Genomic DNA, 15,154 nt, shown 5'->3' on the forward strand with positions numbered 1-15,154 from the left:
ATTCCTAATATGATATAGTTCACTTTCATACAACTGAAAATCCATATGTTTAGCTGGATGGAACCTTGTCCTAAAGGAACCATTCCTTTAACACCATTGAATATGTTTGATCACAGGATTAACCTTCCTTTAACATCCTGATGATGACTTGCATTTTGAACCTTATGTTTTATATTTTTCATTTCTTAGTTTTCTATACTTGTTAAAAACTGTAAGGGCAAATTCTATGTGGTGATTTTCACGACTTACGTTGTCAAAGCAATTAATGTAAATCTCTTTCACATAACCTCAAGGAAACTCTTCAGACAAGGGTAAAAGGAAGCAATCTTCTTTGCCAAGGCATCAAAAGAACCATCTCCAGAGTGGAAATAATCCCAAGCACCAATGTCTATCATATTCCTAATATGATAGACCTCTAACTCCCACTTAATTCATGATTATATTCTGTAGGTTTCTATCTAGCACAGAAAATTTGCAGATTTCTCCCTTGTGAATATTCTTTACCACATTGATTACATTAATGAAGTTTCTGTCTGGTATGTGTTCTTTGATCATAGTGGAGATTAATGGGTGTTGCAATGGTTTTACCACATTGATTATATTTGTACTGTTTCTCTCAAGTATGTGTTTTCTTATGTCTTTGGAGATTACTGTGCCGTGAAAAGGCTTTAAAACATTGATTACATTCATAAGTTTTCTCTCCAGTATGTGTCAGTTTATGTCTTTGGAGAACATAGTGACCTGCAAAGGCTTTACCACATTGGTTACATTCATAAGGTTTCTCTCCAGTATGTATCAGTTTATGTCTTTTGAGAACACTGTGACTTGCAAAGGCTTTACCACAATGATTACATTCATATGGTTTCTCTCCAGTATGTGTTCTTTTATGATATTGGAGATGACTGGGTGCTGCAAACACTTTTTCACATTGATTACATTTGTAAGGTTTCTCTCCAGTATGTGATCTTTTATGATATTGGAGATGATTGGGCCTTGCAAATGTTTTACCACATTGATTACATTCATAATGTTTCTCTCCAGTATGTGGTCTTTTATGATATTGGAGATGAGTGGGTCTTGTAAAGGCTTTACCACATTGGTTACATTCATAAGGTTTCTCTCCAGTATGTGTCAGTTTATGTCTTTTGAGGTCACTGTGACCTGGGAAAAGCTTTTCCACATTGATTACATTCATAAGGTTTCTCTCCAGTATGTGTTCTTTTATGGTATTGGAAAGTATTGTGCTGTGCAAAGGCTTTACCACATTGATTACACTCGCAGAGTTTCACTCCACTCTGACTTCTTACATGCCTGCAACGATAATTAGCAAATGTGAAATCTTTTCCACTTTTATTACACTGATCAATCATGTAACCATATGAATTATGTTTACAATTTGGACTGATGATAAAGAAGCATCAGATCTCAAGGTTTTAGCACTTTGTATGTTCATGGTGTTCTCCCTCATCAGGAATTGTTCAAGACAACTGTGATGGTTATTATATGGCTCATATTTATGACAAATTATTTTTATATGGTATTTTTATATGACATGATTCAGCTTTCTTAAGAAAGGTGGAACAACTCTGATCTTGATAACACTGATTGCATTCATAATTTTAACTGTAGTGTGAATTACAACACATTGGACTGTGAACAAGGACACACAGAAGTATTTCCAAATTCCTAGTACCCATATTGCTTTTCTACACTTTGAGTTTTGGGATGTTCCCCATAAAACTAGAAAACCAATTAATTGCAAATGTCTATCATATTCCTAATTTCTATCAAATACAGAATACTACATATCTCCTCATTTTTAAGACCACAAATTTTATGTTGCTTCTTTCAATATCCCTATGCTCACAGGGTTTTTATCCATTGGGATACATAATATACCTAACTTTAAAAAAAGAATGACAAATGAAAGGTTTACATATTGCATTTAGACTGTTTGAATTTTTGTTCCTCATAACATGTGCAATATAGATTAATGTTTCTCGACAACGACATTCTTGATTCTCCTAAAATTTCCTCTCACAAAACTTAACAATATTACTACAAGAATATGAGTAACACCAATTATACTATGGACTATTTGCTTACTAGAATGTTTAGGATATAAATTTATCATTATTCAATGTACAATATCTAAGTACTATGACACTATACAGATTGGCGGGTCCACAGCACAGCTCTAACTTAGCTACTTATCAAATGGATACAAAAATGAGATATCGGATCTTGATGTATATGGCTTCGTAAGAATGTTATAATATTAGCTATACTTAAAGGACTGTTATTTTACACTCTTGCTTTTCATTGGAGATTCCAAAAGATATGAAAAATTCCACAGAGGCAAATTTGTATCAGCTTCCACATGAAAATCACCTTTCATGTCTTCTACTACTTTGAAAATGTTCTTCAAGATGTTTGTCTTCACAATTATAGTCTAAAACACAGTACCAGAAATGAATGATATACTATTGGAAATTAGAAAAAATTCAAGGTACTGTGAATTTTCACTGTACCATTAAAGTTACAGTGAAAATTTAGTGAAACTGGATTATTCAGCTCTATCTTCATTATTCACTATTAAAATAATAGAAGATCACCAATAAACAATAAACCTTTGTTTCTTTTAGAAAAAAAATAAGTCTTACCTATAGCTTTGAGGTTCAGGTAGGTTTCCAACATCACATTTTTGTAGAGATTCTTCTGGGAAATATCCAGCAAATTCCACTCTTCCTCAGTGAATTTCACATGCACATCATCAAAAGTTTCTGCATCCTAAATATCCCATACATTTGTACAACACAAAGCATGATACTAGCATCAATGTAAAGGAAATACATGCTTTTTCGAAAACATATTCATATAATTTTGGCACTTGCTCCACTTATATTCTGATGCAGAATTCACAATCACTGAATCATTTAAGAAGGTGCTTGAATTACAAGATTCACGTGTGTTGCTTTTGACCACTTTGAATAGGATACAGCCTTGCCAGAGAAATGCCATTTGAGAGAGAAATGCACAGGAAACATCTACAATATTGAACTCACATCTGAAAAATTGTATGAACAATTGCTAACTACAAAAGTGATGGACATACTGGATGCATTTGCCCATTTCTTTAATCATCGAAGTGCAGGCAAGTGTATGTCATACAGCTAGATGCAGGCATGGCCTATGTAATGTGTTCTAGAGCAAATGTTATATATTAAGATCCTCAATCCCTACAAAAATAAACCAAAAAAACAAAAATAGAGAACTCACAGTTCTTTACTAAAAGTTCCCACAAAGAATTAAACAGTCACTTCTGATCCATATTCATCTTTTAGAAACATGAAGTGCAACATTTTAAACTATAATATTAATAAAATTTTATTAAAAGGGAATGCATGCTTAAACAGTTGCAAATGAACAGATGAAAATATAGTAATATAAATGTTGATCATAAATAAGCAATATAGGGCAGGAGAGAGAGCTCAGCAGTGGAAAGCTTTAGCTGGTCTTCCACATTGTGTTTGTCAATTTCTCACAATGTGGACCACCAACTACTAATTACTTCAATATCAAGAATTCTGAGGCCATCTTATGACAACAGTAAAGAAGAGACATATGATATTCACATTTATACACATAGGCAAAATGCTATTTGTTCAAACATTTCAGAACAATCACAAGTGTGAGGAAGTACATCATACACCTGGAATCCAAGGACTGTGAAGTCTCAGGTAGTATCGATGTAATGAACATATATCAACTTGAGAAATAGAATATAACCTATTTATTTGGCCAATTTTCAAAGTGAAGCATGAGGATTAAAAGTTGAACAAAAGCATATCCTTATTGTGCAAAACCATTTCAGGTGACTTATATGGTTCCTATATTGACTATCAGGACAGGAAAGAATTCACAGAGAGATTTTTGTCTTAAAAAAAAACAACAAAAAAGGAATAAAATTAATAAAATAAATCACCGGGCTTGCAAAATAGCTTAGCATTAAATGCAAATGGGGCTAAAGCATCTTATGTAATTTAGGGACAGAATCCAAACATTGACTGTATGGGAGCATGAGAAGAAACCTGAGGGATCAGTTTCAACTACAGTACAGTAGACACACAGAACAAAATCTGTCCCATATAAAAGAAAATCAGGAGCACACTTAGAGCACAGAATGAGGGAATGCCCAATGAAAATTAACCCAGCTAGAGAAAAACCTTATGGGCAATCTCCAATCCTTAACATTATTATGGATACAATGTTATGCTCCCAGAAAGGAGCCTTGCATAAGTGTGCAATGAGAGGCTTCACCCAGCAGCTGACTGAAATAGATGCAGAGAACCACAGTGAAACATGGGATGGTCCTTGTAGACTCCTAACGTACACTTGGGGAAATGTTGAATGCCCTGAAGATGGTAGAAACTCCACAGGAAGTCTTGCAGACTCAATGAACCTTTAACCTTGAGGATATTGAGAGAGTGAGCCATCAACCAAATAGCAGACACAGGCTGGACTAAGGTCCCTGGCACATAAGAAGCAGAAGTTCAAGTTAGTCTTCATGGAGGTCCTCCAACAACTAGAACAGGTGCTGTCCCTAAAGCTGCTGTCTATCTTTGGTATCTGTTCCTTTTACTGTACTCCAAAGTCTGGCCTCAGTGGAGAAGATGCACTTAACCCAGCAGAAACTTGAAGCCCCACAGTGTGGGGATATCCAGGGGACACAATTAATTCCATTCTGACCCTGGATGCTATAGTCTCATGTTTATCCTGTGATGAAAATGCATTCAGTCTACAGTGATACTAATAGTCTGCAGGAGCTCCTACACAGTTCAAATGTCTAAAGTGTCAAATGTCTGACACTCAAGGTAATATCTTGAAAGTCGAATCTTTTAAAATGAGAAAGCAAGTCCTATCTCCAACATAAAATGGTACAGAATAACCCTTCCTCTTCCAGTGGACAGGAATGCACACTTATTTTTCAACCACATGCCCTGCCTGACAGGAGACAAGGTAGGCTTTCCATAAGATTTACCACATTATTTATTATCCCACATGCAATTTACACAGCTCTCCCTAACACTGTACAAATATCAGAGACAGCTTAACCTCTGTACTGACTAGTGTCTCCTAGTGGATATATATCTTCCTGCCTGCCACTTCTCCCAGCTTTCAACATTAACAAGCATTCCATCTTGAACATACCCACCAAACAGGAAAGAAAAGTGGGCAACACTCATCCAACGTTATCTGAAAATACAGATTGCAAACAGTAACTCGGGAATAAAATTACCACCCAAACAAGACAAACCAATAGACCTATTATCACCACAAACCCAGATGCATAGACACCAGCATAGGTATATAATGAATATATCCAGGGAAATATGTCACCAAGAAATCCAAGGTGTCCTGTCACAGCAGGTCCTCAAAAATTAAAATGTACAAGAGTTCTGATACAAAAGAAGTTGTTTTGTGGAAAGGAGAGGAGTGAGAACTTGGGGAAGGGATAGAGGTACACAAGAGGACCTGTGGACTGGAACACATATAGGGAGCAGAGAGCCTGGGATGAGAGTAGAGAAAGACTATAGCTGGGGCTTGTGTAGAGAACAGAAACGGAACAAATATAGAGAGCAGCTGAAGCTAGTGCTCCATGTATATAAAGCACACCTGACAACAGCAGCAATTGATGGGGGCAGGTAATGATTAAAGCAGGTGCTCAGTTCCTGAGAGCAGGCCATTGAAATTACCTGCACGTTGACAACTACAGAGGCAAGGTTCACGCATACCGAACAAGAAAGTAAGATAAATAGAATAAATTGACTTATTGGTCAAAAAATAATTTGTGTATAAAATTTTACTGGCACTAAATAACGAGGAACACCGCAATGTATCAGAAGCAAAGACTTCAATTGACTGTAATAAAAGAATATCAGCACAAAGGTCAAGAAAATAGTTTTAATGAAATATTACATGTATAATTTTTAAACTAAAGATAAAGATTCCTATTAAGGTACATGAAGCATCCAAAATACCAAATAGATTGAAACAAAAAAAAAGTTCCCTTGCCACAAAATATCCAAAACAATATACATGTAAAGAAATATGAAAACTGAAATAAAAAATAAAACCAAAACAAATCATAGGTTAAAATAGACCTATTAGTTTCATACCTGCCCTCTCAATGTGTAGTGTAAAACACAAAAATGTTTTGGACATATCCTTCAGAATCAAGCAAACCAATGCTACAAATGATTTGGGAAGATTCAGCCTTGATAGTAATGCTATTCAGAGGTCACCATCTTATTTAACAAGTAAGAAGCATCACTAGAAACTGCACAGGTAGTCACATCTAGCTGATGTTTCCCATCCAACCACTGATAGGAGCCTGCACCTCAGCACCCTCTGATCAGCCACCTGTTCCTCCCCACTGTGGAAAGATATACTGTGCTTACCATGTTCAGATTTCAGGGCTTCCCCGAGGTCCTCTCACAGCACAACACAGAACAGCAGAGCTCAGATCAGGAAACAGTGAACTATCCTGGTCTGCAAAGCCACAGGGAACTTGAAGAAAGGTACCCGGAAGATCCCGCCTCTTTCTTTGAATGGCAGGTCTGTCTTGAGTTCTAGATTGGCCAGTAAGCCTTCCCACTACTTACAGTTAAATTGTGCATCTAGTCCAGGGTGAAATTTTTTACATATCTTAGGAGTGGATTGCACTCACTTAGCATTTGTGCCCTGCCTTGCAAGAGGACTTTCACACCAACCAGCCCTATGGAAGGACCGAACTATTCCACCTCAGGCTATTCAGCTGTCTGTTACTCTCCTTGTTAGCAATGACCATGCACTTGACAGGACCTAAATTCAGACCTTGCTTGAGCTTTCCTCAGAGCATTTGCCTTCCCCTTCATGTAATCAAGGTTAATAAGTTGCATAGCCCATTCCTCAGGTGCACTGAAGATATCAATCTGACTCACAAGGGGAAGGGTGCCCAGGCTATTAACTTTAAGTAGTGACTTTAGGAAACAAGAGTTTTCTGCTCTGGCTTCATGCTGGGCTCAGGGAAATTGCAGCTCCCTTTCACTGGAGGATAAGTCCTTGATTTTGAAGTTTCCCTTGGCAGACAGCCATTATTAGAAGAAGAGGACAACTGTCTCTGAGACATTATTGTAAATCTTCTTTCTACATGCACAGAAAAATTCACCCTCTCTATGAGATATTTTGATCTAGAGAATTTGTTCTAACACAACTGTGGGTTTTTTTCCCACCTTTCCACTGAGAAAGATGTGTGACAATAAATAGTGTTCTACAGTGTTTGTCATCTGTTTCCTGGTTTTCTCCCGGGTTTTATTCATATGAAAAATATAGTAGAAGGGAATTGTATGAAGCCACATAGCAAACACATGTTTCCTAAAATCCCTCTTTAATGTTAAGAGCCTGGGCTCTTAACTGGGCTCCTTTTTCTGATGGGCCAGCTTTATACCTCCTGTGCAAGTCAAGTAACAGGTTATCCCCCTAGATTTCAGAAAGAAGAAGAGAAAGTGCTGTGCTGAATTCTCAAAAAAGCTATGAAGTCAGCTCATGATGAGTGCAGAATCATTGCTCACAAAGGGGAGGAGAAAGCAGCTGAACAGCCTCACAGCCTCAGTTGCAATGGTGTGTCTTCCTCCACTGCTGGGTGGGAGTGCAGATGGATAACATTCTTGGAGGACAGGCACAAATGCTATGGGTGTGCAAACCTGAACTGACATATGTGAAAGTTCTGGAACAGGACTGGAAGCACATTCTAACCTTGAAGAGGAGTAAGACACCAGGCAGAATTGCCAGTCAGACTAAGAGGCAGATTCTTCCTGGTGACATGTTAAAGTTTGTTTTTGGCTTAACAGGCTTGAATGGTTCTCGGTGTCCTGCTTTGAGTGCTGCTCTTGGGTGCTGTGTGGTGCCTTCAAGTAAGTTCTGTTTTTGAGACATGTTGAGCACAAGGTCTCTGCCAATATTGAGGAGAATTTGCAGGAGTAGTGGAGCTGGGGCGGTAGGTCCTCCCTGGTGCTGGATGGGAAGCATGTAGCCAGATGGGGCCACTTGTGAGGTCCCTTGTGGTGCTTTACATTTGGTACATCAGGTGGTGACCTCTGAATAAGTTCACTACCAGGGCTGAATCTGCTAAAAACTTTTAGATCAGGGGCTTGCTTGTAGAAATGTCATGGGCAGGATGCCTAACATTGATATCCCTAGTTTCTCTTGATTCTTAAACAAGTTCTGCCCTCAGCATTTACCACTTATGTGTAAGATCCACCTGCAGGTAATTTTGTAGAGCTGTTAAAAGGCATCTCATATTTTGGGGAGCACTGCCATAATAACCTGTAATGTAGAAGAGTAAAATTTATAATGTAAAGGACTTACCAAGCTTAGGAAATAGTGAGAGTAAGTAGCATTTATTTGATAGTGACTGCCTCAAAAACACCCCACCAATGAGTAGTATGCTAAGCAGGCCGGTGAGAGACTAGGATGGTAGGATTCACATATGTGTTCACTAGGTTTGTCTAGATATATGGCTGCAAACCATAACAGGAGAGACAACTGTAATGTACAACACAAATGTCCATTTGCTTGGCACATGCTCATAGCAAAAATCAGGACTGTAATAAGCATTTCCATGGATCATTACAATATCATAACCAACATTAAGGCCTGGTGTGCCTCAAGTGCCCATTTTCTAATTGAGAAAAGCACAGTTCTGCCTCATAGGAAAGACTACACTAGCTGACAGCCATTTGAGAGGGAAAAACACCTATGTACTTGCAGTCAGGAGCTGAGCATGACTGTCTTCTGAAAGGCCCTAACAACAACTGAGACAGATGCAAATACTTACAGCCAATCATTGGACTCAGGTCAGAGTTAGAGGATGACTTAGGGGAAGGAACGAAGAGGCTCTGAGAGATGCCAATCCCTTAAGAAGACCAACAGTGTCTAGTAAACCAGATCCCTGGGATCTCACAGAGACTAAGCAATCCACCAAAGAGCATGTATGGACTGGTGCATGGCCCCAGGAACATATATAGCAGAGGACTGCATTGTCTGTACTCAGTGGGAGACTATACACCTAGTCCTGCAGAGACTTGATGCCATCAAGGAGAATGGCAGATGTGAGGTGATTCTGGGAGCGTGGATAGCAGGAGTGGAGGTGGGGTGATGGAGCACCCTCTCAAAGTAAAAGGGAAGGGGGAATGGGGTAAAGAATGCTGGGAGGTGGAACAGGATACTTGGGCAACATTTGTAATGTAAGTAAAAAAAAACACAATTGAGAGGGTGTTTGGAGAGAGAGAGAGAGAGAGAGAGAGAGAGAGAGAGAGAGAGAGAGAGAGAGAGAGAGAGAGAGACTATTGTTTGGTGAGCTATCCTTATCCAACATGTCTTTCCTTAAGGTCCTCTAATAATAGGCTGGGGCCTAGGCCTTGTGAGCTTTTCCTGAGTCCAAAATATACTGAGAATAAAATAGAGCTCCTTGTCTAAAGCTAGGAATATGTTAGGGAGAGCTGGTAATGGACTGGGGCCAAGGCATTCAGGGCATTTTATATCCTCAGAACCCAAGTCTCTCTACCATATGAGGTTGCAGTTATCAGTCCTAAGGCCAGTGTAGGCTTGGGTTGTAATATTCTTGAGATAAGGAGTATTCTCCTAGTGAAGCATTGCTTATGAGACTCCCCCCAAGTTTGTCCTATTGTATGATAGTTTCTGCTGGCTTCATAGAAGTCTCCAATTTCTTTCCATTTTCCCTCTGTAAGTAGTTCAAAAGATGCTATTCTTAAGAACTTTGCTTAGCAGAAGGCATGGCTTCTCTAAGACCTTCCCACCACAACATTTATATATCTTTCCTTCTACTGTTTCTTTTTTCCATCATCTGAAATCTCTGACTTATGACTCTGTCACTGAAGAATGACCCTTTGTATTAGGGTACTCATATAATTTGGAAATAATTTCTGGAATATATTTGCTGTGTAAATCTTTCGTCTTCCTAATTGACTAGACTTGCAATCTCCTGCCCCCTTTTTAGTTGTCTAAAGTATAACATGGGGCATAAAACTGAAAAAGATTTAGCCAGAGCCAAATTCATGCTGTCATTTCAGATATTTTAAAGTAATATTTAATTATATGCAGAGTGATTTATCCCTGTGAAAGCATATTAATTCTAAGACAGCTGTATATCAGCCTTTTAGGAAAATATTTCCAAAATGAATTATGATGATTCACGTCACCTGGGTGCCAGTATGGCGCTGCCCATGGAAATCACCTTGCTTTCCTCTTTATTGAACTTCCTGCATTCTTTAGTTAAAAGGCTGTACCACAACAGAGTTTTAAAATTACCCATTGGAATCAAGTAGTGAATTGTTCATTGCAGCAACAAAAATGGATTTGTAAGTCAAACATGGCTTTTAACTTCAGAACAGGAAATGAGAATCAGTTTTCTGTGTACACTCCTTGGTGAAATCGGATAGGCAATAGCTACATCGCCGTTTAACTTTTAAGAAAGTCAGCTGTTGTGGTGGAAACCAAAAAAGATTTTGGGGGTGTACAATTTGGGTAGGTTAGTTTGTGCCAGTGAATATTGAATTACAAATTCAGGGACTCTCCTGCGGAGACAAATGGAATGCTCACTGATATAGTTAAGACAGCCCAGAAATTTGAGACACAAACCATTGGCTGTGCTGTGTATGTCTGCAGTAACATTGCACATAGGGACAAGGTCAAATACTGTCTTATTAATGTCATTCCCTCTAACAGGGAATGTCTGCTCTATTTCAAAGTTAGTATAACTATGTGTTTTTTTAAATATATTTATTTTCTTTTATAGTCAATTGTTGGTATTAATTTTTTATTCTGTTTTCTTTATGTGTCACTCCTCTAATCTCTTATTTGTTTCTATTCTCCAACGTTTCTTCATCAATAAGAATTTAATTCTTTTACTCAGAGGCTTTGATATTTGACAACGGGGGTCCCCCCACGATGATATCACAGGGTCAGGCACTGGCGGGGAACTGATGGGCAGTGCTCAGGCAGGGTGATAGGGTTAGGGCTTGCAAGGTCAGGAGTCACAGGGTCAGGGATTGCAGAGGGATCAGCTAATGAAATAACCATGTATTGAATAATTTACACTGAATGATTAAAAGTCCTAAAAATTCTTGTATAGAAAAAGCAACAAAATTATTTGTTTACACACTGCAAGGCTATTAGAAGAGATATTATTAGCTTGGAGAGAGATTCTAAGGAAGAGGTGTCTGATAGTAGAAAAACAAATGGTACAATTAATTAAAAAAATATTGGTCAGATTGTTTCTAAGGCATTGATCATGTTAGAGAAACACTCTACCACTAAGGTAAACTTCATGACTCCATCTGCATTCTACAAAAATTGCAGGGCAGGCTGTATGAAAACACTCGTTTGCTATCTTGACCATCCCAAAACTGGTCCTTAGGAATGGCTGATAGAATATTATGAATACTAGGGTTGTTTTGTCATCTGACAGACAATAAATATGCCTCAGGCCACATTTTCTATTATGGAGGGTTTAGTCTGGGAATTCCTGATATCAAACTGTTCTCTACCAGAAGATGGCGCTAGTAGAGGAAGCTAGGTCAGTCTATCCATCTGGTATTATTTTCCAAAGCAACTAAACACTATACAGAGTACCCCAGGTGAGTAAGGCACAGCTAGGAGCAGGTTATTTACAGGTACTAAGATAGACAGTGACACCCACTCAGTATAGGAATTACTTAGTTCCTGGTCCTAGTGCTAGTCTCACCTAGTTACAGTGTGTCTACAGATGGTACTATCTCTGTCTGGGTCAGTTTACAGATACCAGGTGACCTATGGCAGAATGTCAGCAAAGAATCAACCATACTTCTCTGGATGCTGACCTTTTAAAAATTCCTGATTTGCCAGCATAGATGGCATCTTCATCTGTCCCTCATATATTCTAAACTTGTGCAGGCATGCAGTCCACCATAAATACTTTTCCTCTACTCTTCTCTATGCATTGGTCGTCTATGCAGAAGAACTGAAAGTTCTTCTCAACAAGCCTTCATTATTATGAATCCTACGTCCTAGCAAAGTATGGCAATTCTAAAGCACATTATCCAGACAGAGGCCACCAAAGTTATGCGTTCAGGTGGATGGTGCTCTGCCTGCACGGGCTCACACAGAAGGACTCAGGGTGCAGTCTATTCTATTATGTTGGCATGAGTTGATGCTACAGGTCTTGGCCCACACCAAACTACATTTTTTTCTCCAGTTTTCAAAACGGGCTTCTAGAAACCTGGGTAACTGTTACTGCAGAGTTAGATATTGCCCATATTCTCGGAATGAGCTGAAATAGTAGAACCACTTCAAATATAGCAAAGGGATTACAAAGTGTCTCCAAGCTGAGCACATAAACCAAGAGTTGTGCTGTTTAAAATGTGGCTCTGACACCTCAGCCCTGTAAGTACATTGAAACTGTGAAACAGAAAAATTTGTAAGACATAAATCAGAACCCTGGCTTTCACATTCTGGGAAAATGGCAAAGAATGTAAATGTTTATGAAAAAACCAAAAGGGAGAGAAGGTGACAGTAAGATAGCTACACACACACACACACACACACACACACACACACATGTGTGTGTGCATAATTAGAGAAAGAGTGAGATCACAGTGGGATGCAGGACAAATGCATGGAGGAAGATTGTCACAGAATACAAGGCACAATGCACAGCAATAAGTGTACAGACCCAAGGCTTTGAAGTAGAGCACTGCTTAAAAAAAAAAGTGGATTTCATGAGCCACAAGCTTATATCCAGAGTATCCAGAACTCTGTTACATGCCAAAACATTGAAACGCCTCACCACACTCTCCCAGCAGCTTGAATCTCACAAAGGCAACAGGTGCCAAGCCATTTCTCTATTCCTGCTGAGAACCTACTCTTCACAGCTTCAAACCATAAATTCTTTCACTCAGATCGCAGTCCCACGTTTTATTTGAATGAAGCACAGGGGCTCATTTTCCATTCCATTCCTACCCAAGTTTTTCTGGTTCAGCCTCACCTAGAATTATCATTTGGGGACATGTCGTTAGTCACAGGACATCCTAAGCGTACCGATTCATAAAACAAATACCTTAAAACTACAAGATGAGGAGGACATTGCAGAGCAAAAACTGACACCATGGAGTTTGAAACAATACATATAGTCAATGAATCTTTCAGTGATGACTCTCAGGGGATGCCACAGCTCATTTCTCTCACTGGAAACCAAGTGTGTGGTTAGACTGTCTGTCCTCTTTTCTCGTTTCTTTGTAAGGGCAGTAGTGGGTAGGGTTCATGGCTGTCTGCCAACCTTCTTAAGTAGAAGAACACAAGTAAAGTTGTGTAGTGAGACAGCATAGAGAAAGGGCAAACCATGCTGAGGCCCAAAGAGTTTACCTGGAAACCAGTGGAATGCTAATGTTTTGGCCCAGGCTGAAGGTGAGTGCTCTATGGATCTCAGCTCTCCCATAATCTTATAGAGTGTTGGATATCTAAGCAGCCAGGCATTTCCTCTACCTCCATAAACATGCTTATAATGACCACAAAGATGACCTCTCCAGGCTTATTTACAATGACATAGTGTTCTATGTGCATACAGAACCTTCAAGCTTCTGGTTACAGGAGCCAGGGATAAATGGCACACTCTACAAGCACTTATATCTTTGGAGATAACCAATGTCTTACTATGTCACATTAGTCCCATGTTTGTGGTTTATAAAGTCATATAGGGGCAGGAAAATCATCTAGAGACTGAAAAACTCACCAACTGAAAGAACAGAGCAACCCTGATCTGGCCAAAATATCCACTCTCTGCTTCTGACAGTTTGTCTGCATTACCAATATGTCTGTCAACCACAATAGCTGATCCAGAGAGCTAAGTGTGTCATTCTCAAGGAGAGGTAGTCAAAGGAGGTTTGAGAACATAAGATTATGTTGCCCGTATATAGAGTCATGTATGCACATTTGGTTCCACATTAGTACTATCTAATAGCCACTGATTATAAATGGCCAACTGAGAATAATGTGCAGTGATGTCCTGCAATAAATTGGTAAATGTTACCTCCTCATTCTGGCCTTCTTTTATTACCATGTTATACCCTCAATACCCTGTAAGAGTAAATGGTAACAAAAGTAGGAGTAAAAGCATAAAATATTTTATTAAGAGTAAAATAACTTTGGCTTTACCAGTACCTGGTTTGGGTATTATGCTGGAATTATGTTTTTTTTTCTGGAATTTTGATAAGACTGAAAGTTCATTAGCTTGACAGAAGCTGTTTCCTGTGACTCATTACTTAGATGCCAGACCCAAGTATGTCTTCTCCAAGAATTTCCAAGTCTCCTTCCCAGGAATCACTCTTTCTCTACAACCACAACCTCTTTCTTACTGGTTTACACTTGGAACACCAGATTTCTTCCTCTCCCTTAATTAAGTTCCTGTTTCATTCTTCTTGTAGACACACTTCTGTCTTGAAAGCATTAATATGGGTGAACTCTATAGGGGATGCAATAGGAGCAATTAGTGTTGTTACAACCCTGGTGACATCGCAGGGGGTGCCTAGAGCTCTCCAGGGAACAATGGAATGTCCAGACAAGATTGCTTATGTCATATGGAACAGCCTTTGCCTTCATGATAAAATTTCCCTCTACTTACCAGAAACTGAAGTGCTCTTCTTTACCGACATCTCCTGCGACACTGGCATTTAACACCTCTTCCTTTCAAAACAAGAGATGCCAATTTTTTTCAATGTCAATATAAATTGAAAGTGGTGTGCTTTATTTCTTAACCCCCACCACACAATTTTTATTAGATATTTTCTTTCTTTCTTGATATTTCAAATGTTATCCCCTTTCCCTGCCCCCCTAGAAATCCCATTAAAGATCCCCCTCCCCCTGCTACTATAAGTGTGTTCCCAACCCACCCACCCATTCCAGCAGCCCAATTCATATTCCCTACACTGGAGCATCGAGCCTTCACAGGACCAAGGTTCTCTTCTCCCATTGATGCCCAAGAAGGCCATTCTCTGCTAAATATGCAGCTGAAGGCATGGGTCCCTCCATGTGTACTCTTTGGTTGGTCATTTAGTGCCTG

At 39.1% G+C, this 15,154-nt stretch overlaps 1 protein-coding gene across 1 annotated transcript in view; it reads right to left on the minus strand.

Annotated features, from left to right (window-relative positions):
- Positions 1–616: 616 nt before the first annotated feature.
- The window catches only part of LOC127673329 (zinc finger protein 431-like), a 73,848-nt gene continuing 59,310 nt past the window's right edge, over positions 617–15,154 (minus strand). The window contains exons 4-5 of the mRNA XM_052168962.1: positions 12,872–12,881; positions 617–1,161 (exon numbers count right to left, since the gene is read on the minus strand). Of these exons, the coding sequence (XP_052024922.1) occupies positions 617–1,161; positions 12,872–12,881 (555 nt within the window). The remainder of the gene's footprint in view (positions 1,162–12,871; positions 12,882–15,154) is intronic.

Source organism: Apodemus sylvaticus, chromosome 22 (genome assembly GCF_947179515.1).
Source record: "Apodemus sylvaticus chromosome 22, mApoSyl1.1, whole genome shotgun sequence".
NCBI lineage: Eukaryota > Metazoa > Chordata > Mammalia > Rodentia > Muridae > Apodemus > Apodemus sylvaticus.